Here is a 24,840-nt window from a genome sequence, read left to right as displayed (position 1 = left end):
CTAATTCCAATCGTTACGGTGTCGTTAAAGACTCGCAATGATGAAGAAAATGGAGCGTGCGCGATGACAACGTTTCATTTCGAGACACATGGCGAGAGCCGACCTGTAAACTTTTATGACACGATTCCAAACACCTTAGGTAGCCGTGTTTCATGGCCCAGATGTACCACCTTCATAGTAAACCAAAGCCGCGGACGTTTTTTATCGTCATTTCCAACGCAGCTGTGTAGTAAACTAATCTCTTTTTATTGGTCCGCCCCTTCTTGTGGCCTCCTTCCTCTTTTTGGGGCTTTGCATGTTCGCTCAAGAGTACCTTTGCACGTTATTCTTTAAAGAATGCCATTGCTCCTAAACAGTCGTACGAATAATCCACTCAGTCAAAAGTGCTAATACTCCGTACGAGTATACGCCAACGGGGTCCAGCAGAACAATCTGGCATGGTATGAATGGAGCACAGGGGTTCTCAATGACATTTGTCCAATTTCTGGTTCTTCTCAGCAAACACTGTGAGCCCCAAGTGGGTGTCAGGAACGATAGTCCATTGTTGTACAAAGGCCAACTAAAGGTGGCTACCGCCATCCCTCGCCACATGGGGATACCAATTTTGCAGCTTTTATGTCAAGGCTTTTCAAAAATACAGTATTGTAGTGGTAGGTTACCGCGACATAATTCACCCCGGAACGATCGATAAGGGAGGGGTTGCCACGCAGAGGGGTGGGCGCAAGGGACGGGGGGTTTTTCCGCTTCCTGTTGTGGTTGAAAGACGGGGCTTTCATATCTCACGTAGCAAAGAGTGCAAGTTAATGTTTGCAAGAAAAATAAAGTTTTCTCCCAAATTCGACACTCAGACTCCAGTTCTTCAGTATATTCATTAATACATCATGTTGTTTTGTGGTTGAATATGGCTTATTAGTATTAAAAAAGGACGAGATGGATTCTACTACATCATGTATCTATTTATATCAGGGGTCTCAAACACGCGGCCCGCGGACCAAACGTGGCCCACAGGACACTAGTTTGAGGCCCCCGCCTTGATATGAAAGTTTAATGTTAGTGCGGCCCGCGCAAGTTTGATATGGATGCTGTATGGTATCATGTACCCAGAAAAAATTATTACGTTTGATTCATGTTCATGTTAAAGGTTAAATAACTGTTAATAGTTATCCTCCCTATCCGTGTGGAAGTGGTAAGTTTTTGGCTATTTAAGTTGAAAGGAAATAACTTGAAGGCTACCGTTTAGGTCGCTAGCTCTCTAGTTTGTGAGTTAGCATGTGTCTCAAGACCCTGCAGTTGTGCAATATGTTGTAAATAAAAAGAGTATAAATGTGACTATAGTCGTGTTTTGTCATGTCTACAGGGCTCTAATAATGCTTTGTTCATTTGAATCTGAAAAAAATCATTTGTCTACCCACCAACTATATGTGGTTTCTTAAGTTTTTATTATTATTATCATTATTATATTTATTTATTACTGATTGATTGATTTTCTTTATTCTTGATTTCTTTATTTATTTTTCATCTTATTTTGTGTAGAAAAATAAAAAGTAAGATATTTGAGAACAGTGGAATGTTTTATCAGAGCTTTTATTGTAGAAAAAAAGTTTTTACATTTTTTTGTTTTTAATAAATGCGTTTTTTGTTGGTTTTTTTGGGAAAACCTGATGCGGCCCAGTCTCACCCAGACCGGAGCTCCAGTGGCCCCAAGTAAATTGAGTTTAAGACCCCTGATTTATATGATCCAACTTCCATCTGTTCAAAAAGTTGCCATTCCATACGACATATATTGACCGATCATCGTTTAAGGTCATCAATGGAGTGCATCATACTACGAAATAAAGTATTGCATTTAAGCACTTTCATGATAAAGACGTTACTCCATTCAGTCTGCCAGTCTGTGATGTCATCACCACGCGCCGGCAGACAAAACATATGTAGCTTGACAAGCCGGCGAGGAAGAAATCATTAAACCACCACTGCGGTCCAGCGTATGGAATAACTTTGGCTTTTGGAAGCAACGTACGTTGCTTGCTGTCTGTAGGCTACATAAAGGTTAGCTAAAATACCACGGCAACACGACGCATCTCTCCAACCACCTGCTGAGGCGCCATGGATGTTTACAGTTGCTCCTAGCAGGCAAAGCTACTACTAATTCAACCTGACGACATGTTGGTTGGTTGATAAAAATGTATTACTCTTTTGAATGAATATTGTTTAGTGACCCCCGAGCTTGCCGGAACTGATTTCTTACTAGACGCTCCCGCTTTAAATGATCACCAGTTATTTCTCTGTCGGCTCTGGAACGGCTGGGAAATACCCGATTTCATTGTGTCGTTCAGAGCATCCCTCGGCACCCTCACCCCCAGCGGCCTCCAACACCCACCGCAGCCTCACTCACTGCTTCCCATCATAAAACACGGCACACATCTGTGACGCAGCCAGGAGCCGCGCTCCACTCTGTGAAGTCACCAGATGGGGGAATCAAAGCAGGAGTTACAAGTGCTGCCTTCGCCACAGCGGAAACAAAGCGAGGTGAGCGGTAATGAGTAGGAACAAGGTTATGACCTCTGCATGTCCGATCCTTGTTGCACGGAATTCAAGAAATAACTCATGGCAAAACAGGAAGGTGGTGTGCCGTAGCCTCATCGTGTCTTTGGGGAGAGTCACGTGACGGGTCGGCCTTACTAAAATCACATATTTTATGTAACAATAGTTGGAATACGAAAGAAAACACGGTTGCTTCCTATATGACGGAATTCAAAAAATAACTCATGGCAAAACAGGAAGGTGGTGTGCCGTAGCCTCATCGTGTCTTTGGGGAGAGTCACGAGACAGGTCGGCCTTACTAAAATCACATATTTTATGTACAGATAGTTGGAATACGAAAGAAAACACGCTTGCTTCCTACACGACGGAATTCATAAAATAACTCATTGCAAAACAGGAAGGTGGTGTGCCGTAGCCTCATCGTGTCTTTGGGGAGAGTCACGAGACAGGTCGGCCTTACTAAAATCACATATTTTATGTGCAGATAGTTGGAATACGAAAGAAAACACGGTTGCTTCCTACACGACAAAATTCAAGAAATAACTCATGGCAAAACAGGAAGGTGGTGTACAAAGGAACGTTTGTATCAACACTACATCCTGGCGTACGGTCACGTGATCCAAAGGTTCATTGACAGCAGGAGAAAGTGAGGAAAACCTGTCAGGTCTCTGCCTTGGAAAAGATCCTCCGAGTCTGAGACGTGAGACCGCGCCGCTCTGTCACATTCTGGCGTCTGGTACCTGTTAGAAGAAAAACACGAGACATGAACGGAGGAGGAATATAATGAAAGGAAAATTGTGTGGAAATCAATAACCGACTCTCTGGCTACCCATCTCTCAAAGCCGCCGGGCCCATCTTTTTATAGGCTGAAATAAATTGAACTTAGCATCTACAAGGCTAATAAAAGCCATAACACTGATCCACCGTATGACTCCTTTTCTCCTGGCTTTTGTGTCCGGAATGGAAAATTACACAACATGTTGTCCAACGGCTTGCAGGGCCAAGTGTGTATTTCCAGTGCGTGATATAACCTGCCTCGGGCTGCAGTTCTTACCTGGTGGAGGTTCCCGGAATGGGTCTTCCTGTGTCTACCAGCACGCACCAGCAGTAACCTGTGGACTGGTGGCATTGGACGGCTTTGTAAAGACCTCCGGGAGCGCAGTCAGGGATGAAAATGGCCTCTCGGGGATTCTGCCGGGCCTCGTCCAGGGCGCTCTGCCTCTCTTGGTCGCAAGAGGGAACTTTCTCTGGAGGGATAAAAAATACACTCAGTACACTTAAGTGTCATCATCACTCCTACGACTGAAGATGGGAAGACGCAAATGTTTGACAAAACGCTCCGACACCTTGTCCCTTGTCTCTGTATTTACACTTGCATCCATTTGGGACATCTGTCACCCTTAAGACGAGCACACCGGAGCTTTGTGGTTGCCATGGGGATGGAGTGTGCTGGTCGCATCGGCCATTTTTGGCTTTGGAAATTTGAAAGGGCCTGCAGTGTGCTCTCGAAGGCCACAACACTCACACGCATTGTTGTCAGCGAATGATAGCAATTTGGCAAAGTTTAGCTACCAATGTATGAAAACAACATTTATCAGTAGCGGTCATTTAAAGAGTAAAAAAAAAACATTACAAGAAGGGATACTACTACGGTTTCTACTCTAATTGCCCCAATGTGATTTTGTGTTTAATTTTGTGTTTAGGGCCGGTAAACAATGAGTCACAGGCCGCAAAAGGACCCCGCTCCAGACATTGTACACGCCCGCCTTCAATATGGTGTCAATGTAGTTGGTAGTCATAAAAAATGTGCAGCTGATTATTCCCATCGCAGCTCCGGTGGTCTGAGCAATTAAAGCGGAATTAGGACAACACGGCACAGTCGCTTTCTGCTTCGTGAGCACGACCAGACGTTTCCTTCCCACAGGGCTGGAAGTTGTCATAACAGTCATGTTTTTCTCCCCCATTGTTTTTTTCCATTGTGTCACAAAGCAATAAGTTTTGGCATCGGGATGACACCTCGTGTTCCTCATCACGGCGAGGCTCTGTCAAAAGGTCACCTTACCTGTTTTCATCTTGTTTCCAAGTGAACAAAAAAGCTTCTTTCTGGTTTTCGAAAAGGTCAAAAACGTGGCGTTAAAAGTCTGTCTCGTGCCAGCGGGGCTGAGAAAACAGATCCCGGGGCCGATTTGGAGGTTTTAGTGAACAGTCCTTGGTCCACTTCCCTGCTCATGTTTACTTCAGAAGACACAGGGCCAATTCATTCCAGGTTGTTGTTCTTGTTGTGTTTAGCATCAGCGGCTGGCAACACTTTCAAATGCACAATAGCTACACCTAATGGACTTGGGAGGAACAACACAGACCCCCTGTACAGTTAAGTCCCTGTTGGGGGTCTTGGCTAAAGTCCTGTATTACCCAAAGTGACTTTTTAAATGATGTCTGACAGTAAGATGTGGGGTGTCAAACTCAATCGCTGGATAGGATGGCTAGGATGGCTAGGATGGGTATGATGGCTAGGATGGCTAGGATGGGTATGATGGCTAGGATGGGTATGATGGCTAGGATGGGTATGATGGCTAGGATGGGTATGATGGCTAGGATGGGTAGGATGGGTATGATGGCTAGGATGGGTATGATGGCTATGATGGATATGATGGATATGATGGGTAGGGTGGATAGGATGGGTAGGATGGGTAGGATGGATAGGACGGGTAGGACGGGTAGGACGGGTAGGACGGGTAGGACGGGTAGGATGGCCAGGATAGCCAGGATCGGTAAGATGGGCAGGATGGGTAAGATGGGCAGGATGGGTTAGATGGGTAGGATGGATATGATGGATAGGATGGGTAGGATGGAATGGATGGGTAGGATGGATAAGATGGATAGGATGGGTAGGATGGGTAAGATGGATAGGATGGGTAGGATGGGTAAGATGGATAGGATGGGTAGGATGGAATGGATGGGTAGGATGGATAGGATGGGTAGGATGGGTAAGATGGGTAGGATGGGTAGGATGGGTAGGATGGATAGGATGGATAGGATGGATAGGATGGTTAGGATGGTTAGGATGGCTAGGATGGGTAGAATGGTTAGGATGGGTAGAATGGCTAGGATGGGTAGAATGGCTAGGATGGGTATGATGGGTAGGATGGATAGGATGAGTAGGATGAGTAGGATGGGTAGGATGGATAGGATGGGAAGGATGGGTAGGATGGGTAGGATGGGTATGACGGGTAGGATGGCTAGGATGGGTATGACGGGTAGGATGGGTAGGATGGGTAGGATGGGTAGGATGGCTAGGATGGCAAGGATGGCAAGGATGGGTAGGATGGGTAGGATGAGTATGATGGGTAGGATGAGTATGATGGGTAGGAGGGGTAGGATGGATTGGATGGGTAGGATGGCTAGGATGGGTATGATGGGTAGGATGAGTAGGATGAGTATGATGGGTAGGAGGGGTAGGATGGATTGGATGGGTAGGATGGCTAGGATGGCTAGGATGGCTAGGATGGGTAGGATGGGTAGGATGGGTAGGACGGGTAGGATGGATAGGACGGGTAGGATGGATAGGACGGGTAGGACGAGTAGGCTGGGTAAGATGGGTAGGATGGCTAGGATGGATATGATGGGTAGGATGAGTATGATGGGTATGATGGGTAGGATGGGTAGGATGGATAGGATGGGTAGGATGGGTAGGATGGATAGGATGGATAGGATGAGTATGATGGGTAGGATGGATAGGATGGGTAGGATGGATAGGATGAGTATGATGGGTAGGATGGATAGGATGGGTAGGATGGGTAGGATGGATAGGATGAGTATGATGGGTATAATGGGTAGGATGGGTATGATGGGTAGGATGGGTAGGATGGATAGGATGGATAGGATGAGTATGATGGGTAGGATGGATAGGATGGGTAGTGCGGCCCGGACACCTCTGCCCTTGCGTCCATTGTAGGAAAGAGTAGAATCGTATCCATCAATCAGCTGTCGATGTATTTGAGCATTTTGTATTTCTTTAAAACAAATGAGTTAATAAATGATTGCTGTTGTTGTGGCCCATTTTTATTATATACATATATAAAGGCACGTTGTACATGAAATGAAACGTATTCCCATCTTGAACAAAGGTGACTCTCAAGTGTCGTACTGTCACTCTGGTCCTGGCCAAGGTTCCTTCATGTGTAAATGACTTTGGACTGTTTATTCTATGGACTTTACGCTGGCGCCAGACGCTAGGATTTCCCCGACAAAATAGTTTTTGTGCGTGTGAATGGAAAAGGACAGACAGACATGAAATCTAATCTACTGTTGGGTTGCTGTTTTAAAATTTTTTTTTTATTGCTTTTGTTCATTCTCTTTCTTCCTTTGACAGGACTACAACGAGAGCCACGAAGCATCAGGAAAAAAGGGAAGTCGAGGCCATAAGAGCAAAGTCACATCATTATGGAACTGTTTGCTTTTTGTGGTGGTGGTGGGGGTGGGGGGGGTGTATAATAGACAAAAGATGACCATGTGAAGCATCTCTTCTGAGAACAAACTCTTTTTTTATGCCTCTCACATTGGCCCTGGTCCTTCCGGCCCTGAGCCAAGTGAATTTTTAAACGTCAGTTCTCAGATCTCCTCTTTTTTTTTTTTATAGTACGCCCGCCATCGCTGTCTTCCTCCCACCTTCCCTGAACCCTAACCTCTCCTCCTCCTCCGGTTCCCTTCATCCCGACAGCCTCCTTGCTGGAGTTCACCCCCGCCCATCATCTTGCCTGCCTGACATCCAATGGCTTTCAGCTGTGCCGTAATCACTGCAATATTGTTTCAAGTCTCTGCTGCTAAAATGCCGGAAAAGTTAGCAATAGGAACGTTCCCACTGGTGTTTTGTGGCGCTGCTAAAGGTGGCTGGCTATAATGTGTGCCTCCACTTTATACTAATACTGCAATACTGCACATCGCCTCACTTTTCCTGCTAATTTTCTCAACCAGCAAAAATGTGATGATGATGTATTTGTTTGTGACTGTTTATTCACTAGCCTACGGCACATTCCAAACATGCAATTTACCCAGAAAACTACAATAAAAACACCAAAAACACATATCAAATCATTTTACAAGAATAAAGTATATATTGGAAGAAAAAAGTAATAAATAATAGAGTTGCATAAAGTTTAAATACTAAAGAATAAAGATGTGCTAATTATGAGAAAGATTACTAGGCAACATGATAAAAGAATAAAGAATAAAGTCCAAATATGACGCAAATAATGTAATAACTAAGGAGAAAATGTACAAGAAAGTTGAAATGTTTGGAAAATTAAAAAAAAACAGCAAAGATGAGAAAAAAAGTTGGCGGCACGGCAGTCAAGTGGTTAGGGCGCAGACCTCACAGCTAGGAGGACCAGGGTTCGATTCCACCCTCTCTGCGTAGAGTTAGCATGGGTTTTCTCCGGGTACTCCGGTTTCCTCCACATTCCAAAAACATGCTAGGTTAATTAGCCACTCCAAATTGTCCATAGGTATGAATGTGAGTGTGAATGGTTGTTTGTCTATATGTGCCCTGTGATTGGCTGGCCACCAGTCCAGGGTGTACCCTGCCTCTCGCCCGAAGGCAGCTGGGATAGGCTCCAGCACCCCCGCGACCCTCGTGAGTAAAAAGCGGTAGAAAATGAATGAATGTGCCTTTCAACTACTAAATGTAACAAAAATTACATGCAGTTTTTTTCTGAAAATACATCCAACTTCTTAGTGTATCGCCATGTGTTGGTTTACTAAATATGAAAAGGGCCCTCGCATCCATGCTGTGTTGCCAATGCTATGATTTTTCTGACAAAAACATAACACATGTTGGTGCTGACTTGAAATTTCTCACCGCGCTGTACAAAACATTGTCTGTCACTTCAGGGAGTTCAGCCCAATCACCACAAAGGGGAAGTGACAGCCACATGTGTGTAGCATTTGAGCAAGATTGGTCAAAAAAACATGGCCGACATGGAGCTGAATGTATTTACAAAGTGGACGATTAGCATCCTCGGTAGCAGCCTCCACTGATTGGCTATTCCGTGAGCTTACCTTGCTTCCTGGAGGTGGAGCTGTTCTGCTTGTTCTCCTTGTAGACCAACTGTTTGATCCACAGGGTGGGAGCAGTTATCTCTGCAATGACACACGGACACAAAGTCCTGCCGATTACGGTTGTTTTGGTCTCACGGCTCTGGAAGTGTTCATTTGAACTTCTGAACCAGTCGACCGAGCGATGGGAGCCCTTTCAATGAATTACAGCTTGGGTTTTGAACCGTGTTTGCGTTGTGACACTTACCATCCCCTACCAGGGGGACGTGGGTCTCCAGGGTGGGCGTGGGCTTGGAGCCATCATCTGGATTGAGAGTGAGAAAGAAACGGAAAGAGACTACCATTATTGAGGTTAATACAATCTACTCTCCAGAACTGTTGAATGGTTGGGATTTGCACATGGCCCGGCCAGGACACACACAAAACACACACACACCCGCGCACACACACATTGAAGAATACAAGCACAAAGCATGACCACCCACATCTTCTTGATTGTTCTGGGACCCACACACACGCACACACACGTCGTTAAATTAATCTCACACTGACATGAAACAGCTTCACATTAGCACAGACTCTTGTAAGAACCCACAAGCACCCCCCCCCCCCCACACACACACACCAAAGTATGACAAGCCACCACCTGTACCCTTAGAAGAACGATGTGTTGATCAAGGACCACCCACTCTTCCCAAGGGTGATAATCTTCTCTTATTGGAGCCAATGTTTGTGGCTTGGGGATTAAATGCTAGTCCACATTCTGGTACAAATTGGGGGCTTCCCTTAATCCTAGTTTTGGATTTATGGACAATTTCAAGTATGAAGGTCCCACGGTGGTGTTTTGGAAGTGTGTTGTCCAAAATCTATCCTTGATGCGGGAGTTTAGACAGTTGAAGATGCAAAGTTATTATCTCTCACAGCCGCTGAAGGAGGTGGCTGGACACTGGGAAGACTGAGACTGTTGCCCCGCCCTACCCGGATCCGGACAAGCAGGGGAGAATGGAATGGAATCCCAAATTGGGTTGTTGGATTGTGTTTTTGTACGTTCCCATTGAACTGCGACTGGATGGCCCCCAGTTCAGGGTGTACCCCACCTCTTGCCCAAAGTCAGCTGGGATAGGCTCCAGCATACGCCCAACCCTAGTGAGATGATTGGATGGATGGATGGAAGTCCCCACTGAAGGCCCAGGCCCGCCGCGACCCAATTTTGCCTTGCTGCATGTGTCCTGTTTGTGTTGGGTAATACCCATTTATTGAAGGGGTTCACATTGAACCTCAAATTGGGGGTTCCAATTGAATATGGTATCATGTACCCGGTACATGATACATGCAGTATCTAGCTTAGCTATGTGAGCTAACCGTTTTCCTAGTGAGAGCATAGGAAACCGGTTTAAGACTTCCTAAATATGTTTTTTTACAGTATTAGAGCTCTCTTGACATGAAATAACACCCCTATAGTCACCCTTTCGCTCATATCACCCAAGCCATTTAAGAAATAAATAAGATTGGTGCTCGTGTGTTGCTGTAAATGTGTTCCAGGCATTTGGAGGACAGGAAGTGACATCAATGGTTGAGATCTGTGTGGATTACATTAGCTTTAGCCATATTATTATGTTGATTACAATTAAGACTATTATTATTGTGCCTCTGTTGTGAGATATTTCCATCCTGTAATAAAAGCCTGTTACACTCTTGTGTACATTACAACATTACTGACACCTATTGACCAGTGCAGAATACTACATAGCATCCATCATGTCTTTGAATGCGTCTTCTGAATCCCTTGTATTTGTATTTTAGGTCATTATGCTTGAAACAGCATGATTTATTAATCTATGATTTTAATCTATGATTGAGTGGAGCTGTGAAATTTGAATTGGAATGTGCGGAAGGACGACTGCATTTGCAGAAAGTATCCAACGAGTATCGCCAATACCTGGCTGAAGAGGAATGAGGTTTTTCTTGCATGACGAAACAAGTGAGCACCTTGCCTCCATAGATTTTTATCAAATTTGGTGCTTTAGGGCAGTGTTTTTCAACCTTTTTGGAGCCACAGCACGTTTTTTACATTGTAAAAATCTTGTGGCACACCACTAACCAAAAATGTTCCAAAATGTCCCCACGACCTCACACGTGCATCAATAAGTCTATGGGAGGAACAAGCTAGGTGTTGCCACACGGACCAATATTACATTGCTATGCCAGTCTTTACACCACAGACACTCCACAGTAGCCATGTTTTTACATCACCACTTTTTCTCTTTCCCAATGACCTTTCGGGAAACAATGGTATCCATGGAAAGGAATATTCCAATCTCTTGTCTACATGCGCCGTGAAAATCAAACAGAATAGTCAATCGGGCATGCCCAGTAAAACGTAAACATCAACAACACGTGATACCGACTTCCCCGAGTTTTTCTTTCACTTGTCGGAATAACTCCGTATTGCCAGTTTTTCGTCTGTCCAGTCTTGAAATTTAGTTTGAATCAAAAACAAACTTTGCTTAGTCCAGTGCCGATTGCTGGCCTCCATTTTTAAAAGTGAAGAACGTCTGGATCTGCGTGTTACATCATATCTGAGCATGCGCTGAAAGAACGCACCCGGGATCAATTTAAACAGGAAAAGATCAAATTCAATCTTGCTAATATTTTATAATTAAACTCGGGACATGTTTTATATAGATATATATTTTCTTTTTTAATAAAACTGGACTTGTGAATGGCGTATAGAAGGGTTTAGATTCTGTTCCACAGATGGCGCTAATGCACACGAAAGCTGCTTGCCAACCGCCAATAAACAACAGAAGAAGAAAAACACCAGGAAGAAGAAGGCACCCTGACAACTTTCCGTTTGAGCGGGTACAAGATACCTCAATCGGATTGGTTAAAGGAATATTCCATCCCTGTTCAATTCTTTCCGTTTGAGCAAATAAACCAAAGTGAATTGGAATATTTGGGTCCATGTATACGTGGCTAAGTGATATTGGATAATTCTTCACGGCACACCTGATGGTTTCTCAAGGTACACTAATGTGCCGCGGCACAGTGGTTGAAAATCACTGCTTTAGGGGACTTTTAATATTCCGGAGAAATAGCAATTCGGACCCTTTCTACTATTTTTTGGTTCTTAAACGCAACCCTCATGACTGCAAACGTATTTGAAGCAAAGTTTGTTACCGGTGCCTCGACTGATCAGTTGGATAAAACTCAAGGTCATGATGGAGAGGTGGAGACGATGGGATGCATCTTACGTAACATGGAGTTCCGCTAACCTCGCAATACTCACCCACGTGCAGCTTGGGAGCATCTGGAACATTCCTTTAGGAAGTAATTGAGTCAAAAAGCAAAGCACAGAGAACCTGGATTGGATTTAGTTGACAGATTCTAAAATAACGAGTAGCTCCTTAGATCAAGTGAGATATTAATTAACAAACTGACACAAGTGAGATGAACACGGAGCTACGTTGCTAATACACTTAGCACAATTACAGTTTAAGCTTCATAGAGCATTTTGTTGCAAGTAATTTGGAAGGCAGTACCACACCAAGACTAGGAAATCGTAGTATTTTCTTTCTTTAAAGGAATACATCTACGCTCTCATGCTTTTTTTACATACAACAGAGCTCAACTCACCTTTTCTACCGGAGCTTGGCTGCCCGGGCGGCTTGTCGGTCACCGACCCTACCAAGCGAAACACAAACAAGGTAGCCAAGTGCAGCAACAAGAGGCACTTTTGTCACATTTGTCACATTTGCCTGTAAATTATGATGAGTCCGGTCATGTCAAAGTCACCGTTAGTTGCCACAAGCAAACAAGAACAAAAACCCAACGACATCACAAGTTAGAAATGGTGAGTACATTCTCTCAGTACTTTAGGAAGATCGTCCCACGCTGCCAAATGCAAGGCCGGACGCAAAACAGAGTATTAGGTTGAGCACTGGCAGTGTGCTGCATGCAGGGGGGGGGGGGGTGCATGGTGCATTCGGGTGTACTAGAGAACAGGATCCAGACCGATCAGAAGAAAGAAAAAGGTGACACGGGGGCGAGGGGAATGTACTACCTGTCAATCCACTCGTCCCGGCATGAGTTCCCATAAATTCATGGAAGTTTCCTGCAAATGTATGCGACATGATTGATTGCGTGTCGACGAAGGTCAGCGCGGGTAGAATATGGAGAAGGACAGCTTTGCTGGTTTTGGTTTAAAGCCAAGTTGAGCAGGTTGAGCAGCAAGCTTCCCATCAGAGAACAAAATAAAGCTGAACTTCTACTTTCAGCTTATCCTAGTCTTCATTCATTCATTCATTTTCTACCGCTTTTTCCTCACGAGGGTCGCGGGGTGCTGGAGCCTATCCCAGCTGTCTTCAGGCGAGAGGCGGGGTACACCCTGGACTGGTGGCCACATATAGACAAACAACCATTCACACTCACATTCATACCTATGGACAATTTGGAGTGGCTAATTAACCTAGCATGTTTTTGGAATGTGGGAGGAAACCCACGCATGCACGGGGAGAACATGCAAACTCCACACAGAGATAGCCGAGGGTGGAATTGAACCCTGGTCTCCTAGCTGTGAGGTCTGCGCGCTAACCACTCGACCGCTGTGCCGCCCACCCTAGTCTTTGTCTTCTTTATTTTTCTCTTTGGTATATTCTCTTTGACACTGAACGTCAACAAAATTCAGCAAATATGTTAGGCTCAAGATTAGCAACCGACTAATTTAACATTTAAATATATGTTGAATATATATATGCATAATAAACATCACATGCTTTTAGGCACGCGGCTCAACAGGAGAGTAAACTGTTGCGGTTGTCCGGCCCGAGTCGTAAACTTCTAAACTATTCCCACTCGGTATCGTACCCGGAACCTTTCCAAGTGTACTGTACATGCGTCGTGACTTTTCCAGCCAGCCATAAGCAGCTTGCACACAAAGAAAAAGCAGTCAGTCACTTAGTAACAGCAGGAGTTACTAGTCGGTCACAAAGACATCTAGCAGTGCTGCATTGTTGTCATTGGGCAGTCATACACACAAACACACACATACATAGTACATACCAACAACAACAGTACTATTGGTGACCAAAAATCCTCTTTTCACATCCTGTTTTTTTATTTTCAATGTGACAAAAAAGTCCTGGATGTTATTCTTTTTCATTGGGTCATCATATTGAGGAGCATTATTACACTCTTCTTGTGTGGGGGTAAAAAGCCAAAGAAATATGCGCATGAGTTATTTTTCATGAAGTCTCATATGACTAGGGATGTCATACACCAGTGTTTTTCAACCTTTTTTGAGCCACGGAACGTATTTTACATTGTAAAAATCTTGTGGCACACCACTAACCAAAAAGGTTCCAAAATGTCCCCACGACCTCACACGTGCATCAATAAGTCTATGGGAGGAACAAGCTAGGTGTTGCCACACGGACCAATATTACATTGCTATGCCAGTCTTTACACCACAGACACTCCACAGTAGCCATGTTTTTACATCACCACTTTTTCTCTTTCCCAATGACCTTTTGGGAAACAATGGTATCCATGGAAAGGAATATTCCAATCTCTTGTCTACATGCGCCGTGAAAATCAACCAGAATAGTCAATAGGGCATGCCCAGTAAAACGTAAACATCAACATCACGTGATACCGACTTCCCCCGAGTTATTCGTGTCGGAATAACTCCGTATTGCCAGTTTTTCGTCTGTCCAGTCTTGAAATTTAGTTTGAATCAAAAACAAACTTTGCTTAGTCCAGTGCCGATTGCTGGCCTCCATTTTTAAAAGTGAAGAACGTCTGGATCTGCGTGTTACGTCATATCTGAGCATGCGCTGAAAGAACGCACCCGGGATCAATTTAAACAGGAAAAGATCAAATTCAATCTTGCTAATATTTTATAATTAAACTCAGGACATGTTTTATATAGATATATATTTTCTTTTTTAATAAAACTGCACTTGTGAATAAAGTATAGAAGGGTTTAGATTCTGTTTCACAGATGGCGCTAATGCACACGAAAGCTGCTTGCCAACCGCCAATAAACAACAGAAGAAGAAAAACACCAGGAAGAAGAAGGCACCCTGACAACTTTCCGTTTGAGCGGGTACAAGATACCTCAATCGGATTGGTTAAAGGAATATTCCATCCCTGTTCAATTCTTTCCGTTTGAGCAAATAAACCAAAGTGAATTGGAATATTTGGGTCCATGTATACTATTGACATCATATTTGCAAATGATGATTAATACATGTTAAAAAGTGATATTGGATAATTCCTCACGGCACACCTGGCGGTTTCTCAAGGTACACTAGTGTGCCGCGGCACAGTGGTTGAAAATCACTGTCATACACAATAGTGACGCCGCATTATTATATTATTATTAATATTGCCAAAACCTCAGGTTCCTGTGTGGTTCTGTTTTGGAACCACTTCCAGGACGCTTTTTGAACGTTCTTCCTTTGGGATTTGTGTATGATTAATTTTGCAATATAACAACTTTCTATGTGCACTGAGAAAGCGTACATTAAATGTATTGAAATTAGAAGTTATCTTTGAGTATTGTATTGCAAGTATTGTTTTTAGTAACCGAGACGGAACTTCTGAAGTAGCACCGTTTTGAATTCATTTCAGTTGAATTCCATTTGAATTCAGTTGCATTGAATTGAGTTGGAAAGATTGTTATGCGTACACAGCACAGTTATTATCATGAAGTGTTCCAAGCTGACAACACTAAGCCTTTCTACCTTTCTACCTTCTCCTCAGGCCTGCTGTGAGCAGTTAAACTGTTGGGGGGACCAGATGGGGGTTTAGATGGGTCACCATTAGCCTTTTAATTGGCCGTGCACCTGCTGGAACACGTGCGCTAACGCTGACCAGACCAGACCAGACGTTGGAACCGTCGACTTCCATCTTGCTCCACTTGGAGTCAAGCTTTGGGAATGTTCTTTCATTTACCGGCAGTCCTCGTTTTACGACTTTTTGTGTTACAAAGAGTCATGGTTGAGGAAAACTCTTCTTGTAATAGTTTGTTGGAATTCTGGATGGTTCTTCCTGAAAGGAACCGGGGTAGCTATGAATCAGGTTAACCATAAATGATATATTATATTATATTATATTATATTATATTATATTATATTATATTATATTATATTATATAATATTATATAATATTATATTATATTATATTATATTATATTATATTATATTATATTATATTATATTATATTATATTATATTATATTATATTATATTATATTATATTATATTATATTATATTATATTATATTATATTATATTATATTATATATTGACTTTCTATAGTCATTGCACAATAACACAGCAGTGAAATTGCCAACAAAATGCCGTTGCCTGGCTCCCGTGTAAAAAATAAAAAATAACAAAATAATTAAAAATAAATAAATAAATAAAATAAATAAAATAAAAAATAAAAAATAAAAAATAAAAAATAAAAAATAAAAAATAAAAAATAAAAAATAAAAAATAAAAAATAAAAAATAAAAAATAAAAAATAAAAAATAAAAAATAAAAAATAAAAAATAAAAAATAAAAAATAAAAAATAAAAAATAAAAAATAAAAAATAAAAAATAAAAAATAAAAAATAAAAAATAAAAAATAAAAAATAAAAAATAAAAAATTACAAATTACAAATTACAAATTACAAATTACAAATTACAAATTACAAATTACAAATTAAAAATTTAAAAAAATATATTATTTTTTAAAATTAAATAAAATTAGAAAAAATAAAAATAATTTCAGTATTTGCATGTCTCTACACTGAGCGACACCTCCATTGTATCTCCCAAGCGTGAGTCAGACTCTTCTATGCATCAAAGAAAAGGAAAGTGAAAAGTGAACTTAACCATCCTAAAATGTTCGGAAAGCAGAGAAATGACAAACAACATTGGTGACATGCTAGGTCTAAGCAGACTTTTGCGACCATCACCAAGGATAAAGATGGTATCCTTGAACATGTGAAAGGATCTGCTCCTATGAAGTGGACAGTGATAACTAGGCTGTCATTATTGATGCCCTGCCAACGCATCCGCAAAACTCGTTGCTTTGTTTTTTGTTCATAGCAAATGTGAGCCTTTCAGCACGGGCTGCCTTTTGTCGTGCAGTACCTGAACACACCGGAGTCCTGTTGTGCACCGACGAGCCGCTCACCGGCTTCCCATCGTTGGTGACACACCAGCAGTAGCCTGTCAGAGTGTGACACTGCACCTAGACCAGTACACAAACCAAAGTGTTGCAATCTGTAGAAGATTTAGTCAGGATAATGTCAGTGAATCTTTCATCACAGACCTGCGCAAAGGACCCGTCCTCGTTGCACTCTGGGATAAACATGGACTCCTGAGGCCTCCTCGCCTGCTCCAAAGCCTGGTTCCTCTCAACACGACACTTGGACTGACCCACATCTGTTGGGAGGACAGCCACAGAAACCTTGTCATCACAACCTTTCCCTTAGGTCAGGGGTTTCAAACTGAAATTGAAATGCGGCCCGCGGGACGCTAGTTTGAGGCCCCCCGCCTTGATATGAAAGTTTATTTTTTTTATTTGTTTTTTGATTTGCTTATTTATTTTTCCATCTTATTTTGTGTTGAAAAATAAAAATTAACATGAAACATTTATTTCATAATTTAATAATAAATAAAAATTAATTTGTTCATTTGTTTCATTTGTTTCATTTGTTTTTTGATTTGCTTATTTATTTTTCCATCTTATTTTGTGTAGAAAAATAAAAATTAACATTAAACATTAATTTAATAATTTAATAATTTAATAAAAAATAAAAAATAGTTTGTTAATTTGTTTCACTTGTTTCATTTGTTTTTTGATTTTCTTATTTATTTTTGCGTGCATCTTATTTTGTGTCGAAAAATAAAAATCAACATTAAACATTTATTTAATAATTTAATAATAAATAAAAATTAATTTATAATAATTTATTATGATTTATTATAATTTAATGATTTATCAGAGCTTTTGCAAAGAACCAAAGCACTGAAAAAGTGGAGGGTATAGCAGAGGCATTGAAGACTATTATATTATATATATTTATGAATATTTAATATAATTAATATTTATTGCTATTTTTATTATATATTTTTTTCTTTTATATATATATATATATATATATATTGGGTTTTTTTTTGTTTTTTTTTGTTTTGTTTTTTTGCAGCCCAGCCTCACCCAGACCCTAGCTCCAGTGGCCCCCAGGTAAATTGAGTTTGAGACCCCTGTCTTAGGTCTTCCACAAGGACTCACTTTTGTGGTGAGGAATTGAGATCCTAAAGGTGTCCGCATTTCATGTTTCAGGTGGGACGTGACCACCTGAAACATGGTTCTTCCAAACCTTAAAGACTGTTGGACTACTTTCCCTGTCTTAATCACAGTGGATCCGGATGGCAACAGCAGACATTTTCCATATCCTACTTCTCTACTTCCTATTGTCATTGAAAGCTCATCAGGAGAATCCTTCCATTTCAGACTGACTGCATTGTGATCATTCACGTCCATTGTCCCGGGTCCAAGACTCGAGCCCCAAACTCCTGACAGAGTTGACCAGAGTGACCACAGTCCTCCACTCTTGGCAACGGTTCTCACTCCCTGCTGGAGCTCCAAAGGTCGTGTTGCCTCGGTGACTGGGACGATGCAAAGGTTACGTGAATCCTTAAACCTGAACTTGAAGGCGATGAGGTTCGTTCCTTCAGCATCCAAGTCATCTTCTACCTGCTGAGTCATTCTCCTGTATGTTCGTGGTCATTGTGTTTCATCAGTTCAAGAAGACATGGCTTTGCCACGATGGGGTCCAACGAGGACCTTGAGCTGCCTGACCCCATCAGTCTGCAACTAAACAAATCCGTCACAGATCAGAGATGTTTTCTTTGCCCGACTTTCCTTCACTCATGCATGACTTTATGGAACAAAGCCACCTATAATGGTTGAGAAAAAAGTTGCTACTTTCCAGAAATGGGTTTGCTGCTTTTCTAATGATCGGGCCTGTCGAGGAAAAACGGGGGCAGATGGCAGAAGGCAGATGCCAAATTGCAACCTTTACTCCAGACCTATCAATCTGTGATACTAGTCTGGAATGACTTATGAAAGACATCTCATTCAGTTATTCCTTGGTTATTCCACGGTTGTTTTTTACTCAGTATTCAGTTTACAGAAGAAGATCTGGAACTCTATTTTAGTCAGCGGATGTTCTTGGGGTTTGACTGTTTTTAGCTTTTAATTAGTTTTAATACAACTTTATATTAAACTTTTACTCTGTTGATTATTTTGTGGTTGCCTTTTGTTGAAATCACTGCAGAAGTTGGAGGTTTCTGATTGGTTTACTGGCCAGTCGGGCACATTACCTGTTTGCACCAAGTCTCCGCTCATAGACGGGGGTGTCGGTGCTAGCGCCACCTGTGGCTGATCCACCTTCACCCAGCTTCTTCCTGAAAGCCAAATTATGTGACAAAGGGACACTTAGGACATGCGAGTATAGTTTAACATTATAAGTACAGTAAACCTCGGATATATCAGATTCAATTGTTCCCACTGGTTTTGTCCGATATAAGCGAAATCCGTTATATGCGTATACCGGAAAATGTCCGTTTTACGCATATATCTGATTTATATCCGGTATATGCGTAGATCGGATTTTATCCGTTATAAAAAGGCACTTCCTTGACTATGTTTCTAATGTACCTGGATGCACAGGCAACGCTGCAAACGCTGCAAATGACGTCGTATAGCGGCCTGTCACGATTCGGCGAATCGGAGCGCCACGATGCGGCCATCCGATATATGCGAGGGAAATTTAATGGAAATGCATTGGAACGGGACTGGAGATTTTGTCCGAAATAGGCGAAATCCGTTATAAAAAATCCAATATATGCAATGATTTTTTATTGGAAATGCATTACAGAAAAATTGGTTCTTTTTTATCTGTCCGTTGTGAGCGAATTTCCGATATATCCGAGTCCGATATATCCGAGGTTTACTGTATAACATTGTTGTTATGAAATACTACTGCAACATTGCAGACTTTCGACTTTGGCACATCACTGCCCCTTGAAAAAAAAAACATTTCAAGCATCTCTATTAATAAATAATTAAGTCTATTTTGCACCTTTTCGTGTGCTATGTTGCCAGACGTGGTTCCCTAGAGGTGGTTCCCCAGAGGTAAACTTTGTTTATTGAAACTGTCACTTATTCTTGCAATGTTTTTGCAAGAATGTAAAATTGCTTTTTTTTTATGTTTTATGTTTATTTCTATATATACTTTCTATATTCTTATTTTATGTTTTTATATTCCTTATCCCATATATCCAGTGTTTCCTCAATGGGGGCTCTCTGCGCTGGGGGCTGTCCTCGGTTGGGGACCGGGGTGTCTCCTCTCGTGGGGTGGCTGGGAGCTCTACTGCAACGCTGCGGGTCCCCTGCCTACCTGTTGTGTGGTGGCCCCCTGAGTTGCGGCATCATGGCCTGGGCCGTGGGCAACCCCCAGCGCAGATGGCAGCGCTTCCTGAACTGTACTCAGGCAAACAAACTTCTTATGTGTGTGTGTGTGTGTGTCTGTGCGAGTGTGTGTGTTCTTTTTTTTAACATGTAAAGCACTTTGTGCTACATTCTATGTATGAAAAGTGCTCTACAAATAAAGTTTGATTGATTGATTGAATAAATGCCCCCGCCCCAAAAAAAAACACTACAACTTGCATTGCAATTTTTGGGAAAAAATCAGGCATCTCAAAAAAGGAGCTTGAGATCCTGAGGGTTTGATGTTGAAAAAAGTACTGAAAACTTTGATAACAAATGCATAAAATCACATGTTGTTATTGTTATTTAACAAAAATTCAACTCTTGCCGCAATTTAGCAAAAAAGCTCCCACGAAATCAGACATTTTTGTGTGCGCCTCCTGGGTTTTGGCATGGGAATGATCATTGCAGTGCCCGTACCTCGACAGCGGCCGCGGTGCGCCAGCGTCAGCGTCTTGTCTTTGCAGCGTGCCCTCTGCAGTTCACATCCGTTCTCGTAGCTCCGCCCATCCGAGCCGCACACCGGCTTGGCTTGCGGTCGCGTGCAGACGACGCCACAGTTGCTGTCCCGATCGCCGATCAGCCACTGAAATGACACCAAGAGGCACGGTGACCTTCTGGCTGCGGTTCTTCATCTTTTAAAAGACAGAAAATGTTTGGTGGTGGTTCCACGATGACTTCTTTGTTACCTCTGCCAAGCTTTAAGTGCACTTCTGGACTTCTTCACTGTGTCTCACCAACTCACAGAAGAAACATAAAAGTCTAAATAACATTACTGAGTGCTATTCTAGTCCCGCGTCGGCATTTGCCACTTTGAATAATGGCTGCATTCAGCTGTGTGTGAGATGATGCCAGTCTCTTGGACAAATTGCTCTCATGGATGACTTTGTCATTCCTCGCCAACACACTCGTCACCGTCTGTGTTTTCTTTGCCGACACTCGTCTGACAGAGAGGTGACCCATCATTTATTTAAGACGACGCTCCGAACCTGATTACAATTCCAGAGACTTGACCATTATCTGTCCCGCATTAAACATCTTCACTCAAGATCTTGTTTTCACTCTTCACCGGGCTGAAGGTGTTTTGTGGTTTCTGCTGCCCGCCTAAAATCAAATTCGAGGTTTGGAGCTGAAACTGTGCCGGAGACTCTGTCGTGTTTTGTATAAGACGAGAGAGCAGGTGTAGCATCCTGGCATAAAAGTGCTCCTGGGAACAACGTCAGCTTTGAAGAACACAGTTTCCATTCGTCACTTGTCAACTCTGACCCAAAATCCCACTCAAATGTTGACGTTGGAGGTGAACGCTCATCATGTAGCATTTAAATCAGGGGTCTCAAACACGCGGCCCGCGGGCCAAATGTGGCCCGCAGGACACTAGTTTGAGGCCCCCGCCTTGATATGAAAGTTTAATGTTAGTGCGGCCCGCGCAAGTTTGATATGGATGCTGTATGGTATCATGTACCCAGAAAAAATTATTACGTTTGATTCATGTTCATGTTAAAGGTTAAATAACTGTTAATAGTTATCCTCCCTATCCGTGTGAAAGTGGTAAGTTTGTTTGCTATTTAATTTTAAAGGGAAATAACCTGAAGGCTACCGTTTAGGTCGCTAGCTCTCTAGTTTGCGAGTTAGCATGTGTCTCAAGACCCTGCAGTTGCGCAATATGTTGTAAATAAAAAGAGTATAAATGTGACTATAGTCGTGTTTTGTCATGTCTACAGGGCTCTAATAATGCTTTGTTCATTTTAATCTGAAAAAAATCATTTGTCTACCCACCAACTATATGTGGTTTCTTAACTTTTTATTATTTGCCCTTTTATTATTATTATATTTATTTATTTATTACTGATTGATTGATTTTCTTTATTCTTGATTTGTTCATTTATTTTTCATCTTATTTTGTGTAGAAAAATAAAAAGTAAGATATTTGAGGAACCGTAGCAACGTTTTTTTAAATTTTTTGTTTTTAATAAATGCGTTTTTTTTGGTTTTTTGTTTGGAAAACCTGATGCGGCCCAGTTTCACCCAGACCCGAGCTCCAGTGGCCCCCAAGTAAATTGAGTTTGATACCCCTGATTTAAATCATAGTCAGAGCCAAACCACTGATGTCATGAGTGAATGTGACATACCAAAGATACCAATAAATTACATTTCGTGTAAACGCTCCAAATAATGTATCTATTAAGTTAACTGCTGAGTCACCCATAGATGTCGAGTTAATGGTCTACAAAAGCAAACAACCGCTAATAAACATTGGTATTAACATATGGGGCTGTCAGCAAGATGTTATATATTTATTTTTTTTTTTAATGACCCCACAAAATGGCAGTAGCTGCATTTGAGCGAATATGAATGGTCAGCATGCGTGCGCTTTATAATGTCAGTATGCTAACTCAACTCTTGCGTGGTAAACTCAGGAAGTAATTCATGAATAAATGATGGCTGTTTTGTGGTACACTATGGTCTATTATCATAGATAGAAATACAAGTGATATGTAGTATTCTGGTCATGATGCCAAACATTAATGAGACATTACCTTACATACGTTACCTTAACACTACATCAAGTCATGAAGTCAGCTATGGCATGTCCGACCTGGTAAATATAATTATCCTCCCATTCTGTGTGGAAGCGGTAGATTCTTGACCTCTTAAGTGTAGAAGAAATACATTTGAGGCTAACTGGTTAGCTCGCTAGCTAGCAACCATCTCGAGTCCCTGCAGAGTTGGGCAGTGTGGCGTAAACAATGAATGACAGGACTGAAAAGGTGACTATAGGGATGTTATTTCATGTCTTCAAATAAACCTTGTCACCTTCCCTTCTTAAAGGAACGGCTCTAATAATCTTTAAAAAATGACAAAGTCATAAACAGATTGTTTATGCTCTAATTGAAATGTATTTATCTTATCACGGCCATGTTATTATCAGTTATTCATTCATTTTCTACCGCTTTTTCCTCATGAGGGTCGCGGGGGTGCTGGAGCCTATCCCAGCTGTCTTCGGGCGAGAGGCGGTGTACACCCTGGACTGGTGGCCAGCCAATCACAGGGCACATATAGACAAACAACCATTCACACTCACATTCATACCTATGGACAATTTGGAGTGGCTAATTAACCTAGCATGGTTTTGGAATGTGGGAGGAATCCGGAGTACCTGGAGTAAACCCACGCATGCACGGGGAGAACATGCAAACTCCACACAGAGATGGCCGAGGGTGGAATTGAACCCTCATCTCCTAGCTGTGAGGTCTGCGCGCTAACCACTCGTCCACCGTGCCGCCCATTATTAGTTATTATTATGTATTATTTGTTAAATAAGCCAATTTTACGCAACAGTTAGCATGTTTTTCAGTTAGCATAGACAATTTATGGCAAATCTTTGCCTCGGTTTGAGTCCAAGGATGGTACACATGTACCTCATTCATCACGCTTCACCGGTTCCAGATGTTTACCCAAGAAACAAAGAAAGATGAGATGAGGTTTAACATCAAGGAGCATTCAGGACCAGACGATACAAATCCACAGCAGTTTAAGACTTGGCAGGAGAAATGTTCTCATCTGACAGATCGGCGTGAAACTACATCAGAACAGAACAGAAAAATGTAGCACATTTCCTGTTTTAACCTTCTTGGAGAGGAAAGGTCATACAGTCTCTGTACTTCCTGTATTTGTTGTGTTCTCCAGGTTGCAGACATCCACAACGTCGTCCCCCAGCCTTGCAGTCACTAGTCAACTATCAAGTCACTGAATCAGCTTCTTAAGTGGACTTTATTTGGCAGCTCTTTGTTCTCGCAGCTTTGTCTGGTCGGGGCCTGTCCTCCCCATTGCTGACTCACAGCCTTAATGGACGCAGCTTTTCCGCCTCTGCAGCTATATTTTCCAAAAAGCAGGGATTTTTGAGACGTGTGATGCGGTAAGTGGAAATAAACATTCCTAACAAGTCTCCCACTTAAGAGTTATGTCGAGTCATTCCGTCCCACCCACTGTCCCAGGCTTGTAAGGGTAAAAGCAGACACGATGTGGACTGTCTCATAGAACTTTTAAAGAACGATTTAGGTTTGCCACCAGTCACAAATGATGTATTAGTCAGTTATTAGTCAATATAAAAGCACATTTGCTATGATTTTGGATACTATGGGATGGTTTATTTCAGGGGTCTCAAACACGCGGACCAAATGTGGGACACTAGTTTGAGGCCACCGCCTTGATATGAAAGTTTCATTTTAATGCGGTTCGCGGAAGCTTGATATGGATGCTGTATGGTATCATGTACCCAGAAAAAATTATTACATTTGATTCATGTTCATGTTAAAGGTTAAATAACTGTTAATAGTTATCCTCCCTATCCGTGTGGAAGTGGTAAGTTTTTGGCCATTTAAGTTTAAAGGAAATAACTTGAAGGCTACCGTTTAGGTCGCTAGCTCTCTAGTTTGCGAGTTAGCATGTGTCTCAAGACCCTGCAGTTGCGCAATATGTTGTAAATAAAAAGAGTATAAATGTGACTATAGTCGTGTTTTGTCATGTCTACAGGGCTCTAATAATGCTTTGTTCATTTTAATCTGAAAAAAATCATTTGTCTACCCACCAACTATATGTGGTTTCTTAACTTTTTATTATTTGCCGTTTTATTATTTATTATATTTATTTATTTATTACTGATTGATTTTCTTTATTCTTGATTTGTT

At 41.8% G+C, this 24,840-nt stretch overlaps 1 protein-coding gene across 5 annotated transcripts in view; it reads right to left on the bottom strand.

Annotated features, from left to right (window-relative positions):
* smoc1 (SPARC related modular calcium binding 1) overlaps window positions 1-24,840 on the bottom strand; it is a 39,648-nt gene that overhangs the window by 7,045 nt on the left and 7,763 nt on the right. For 2 of the 5 annotated variants that reach the window (XM_058078485.1, XM_058078489.1), the window contains exons 2-11: window positions 20,573-20,738; window positions 18,985-19,068; window positions 16,928-17,040; window positions 16,747-16,846; window positions 12,662-12,712; window positions 12,235-12,282; window positions 8,846-8,935; window positions 8,602-8,682; window positions 3,599-3,791; window positions 3,202-3,284 (exon numbers count right to left, since the gene is read on the bottom strand). In XM_058078485.1, coding sequence (XP_057934468.1) covers window positions 3,202-3,284; window positions 3,599-3,791; window positions 8,602-8,682; window positions 8,846-8,935; window positions 12,235-12,282; window positions 12,662-12,712; window positions 16,747-16,846; window positions 16,928-17,040; window positions 18,985-19,068; window positions 20,573-20,738 — 1,009 coding nt within the window. The remainder of the gene's footprint in view (window positions 1-3,201; window positions 3,285-3,598; window positions 3,792-8,601; window positions 8,683-8,845; window positions 8,936-12,234; window positions 12,283-12,661; window positions 12,713-16,746; window positions 16,847-16,927; window positions 17,041-18,984; window positions 19,069-20,572; window positions 20,739-24,840) is intronic. The other 3 variants (XM_058078486.1, XM_058078487.1, XM_058078488.1) reach the window with 3 other exon arrangements.

This window comes from Doryrhamphus excisus, chromosome 7 (assembly GCF_030265055.1).
Source record: "Doryrhamphus excisus isolate RoL2022-K1 chromosome 7, RoL_Dexc_1.0, whole genome shotgun sequence".
NCBI classification, from domain to species: Eukaryota; Metazoa; Chordata; class Actinopteri; order Syngnathiformes; family Syngnathidae; genus Doryrhamphus; species Doryrhamphus excisus.
Note: the sequence above shows the minus strand (reverse complement) of the source record. Positions and strands in the feature narration are given on the sequence as shown.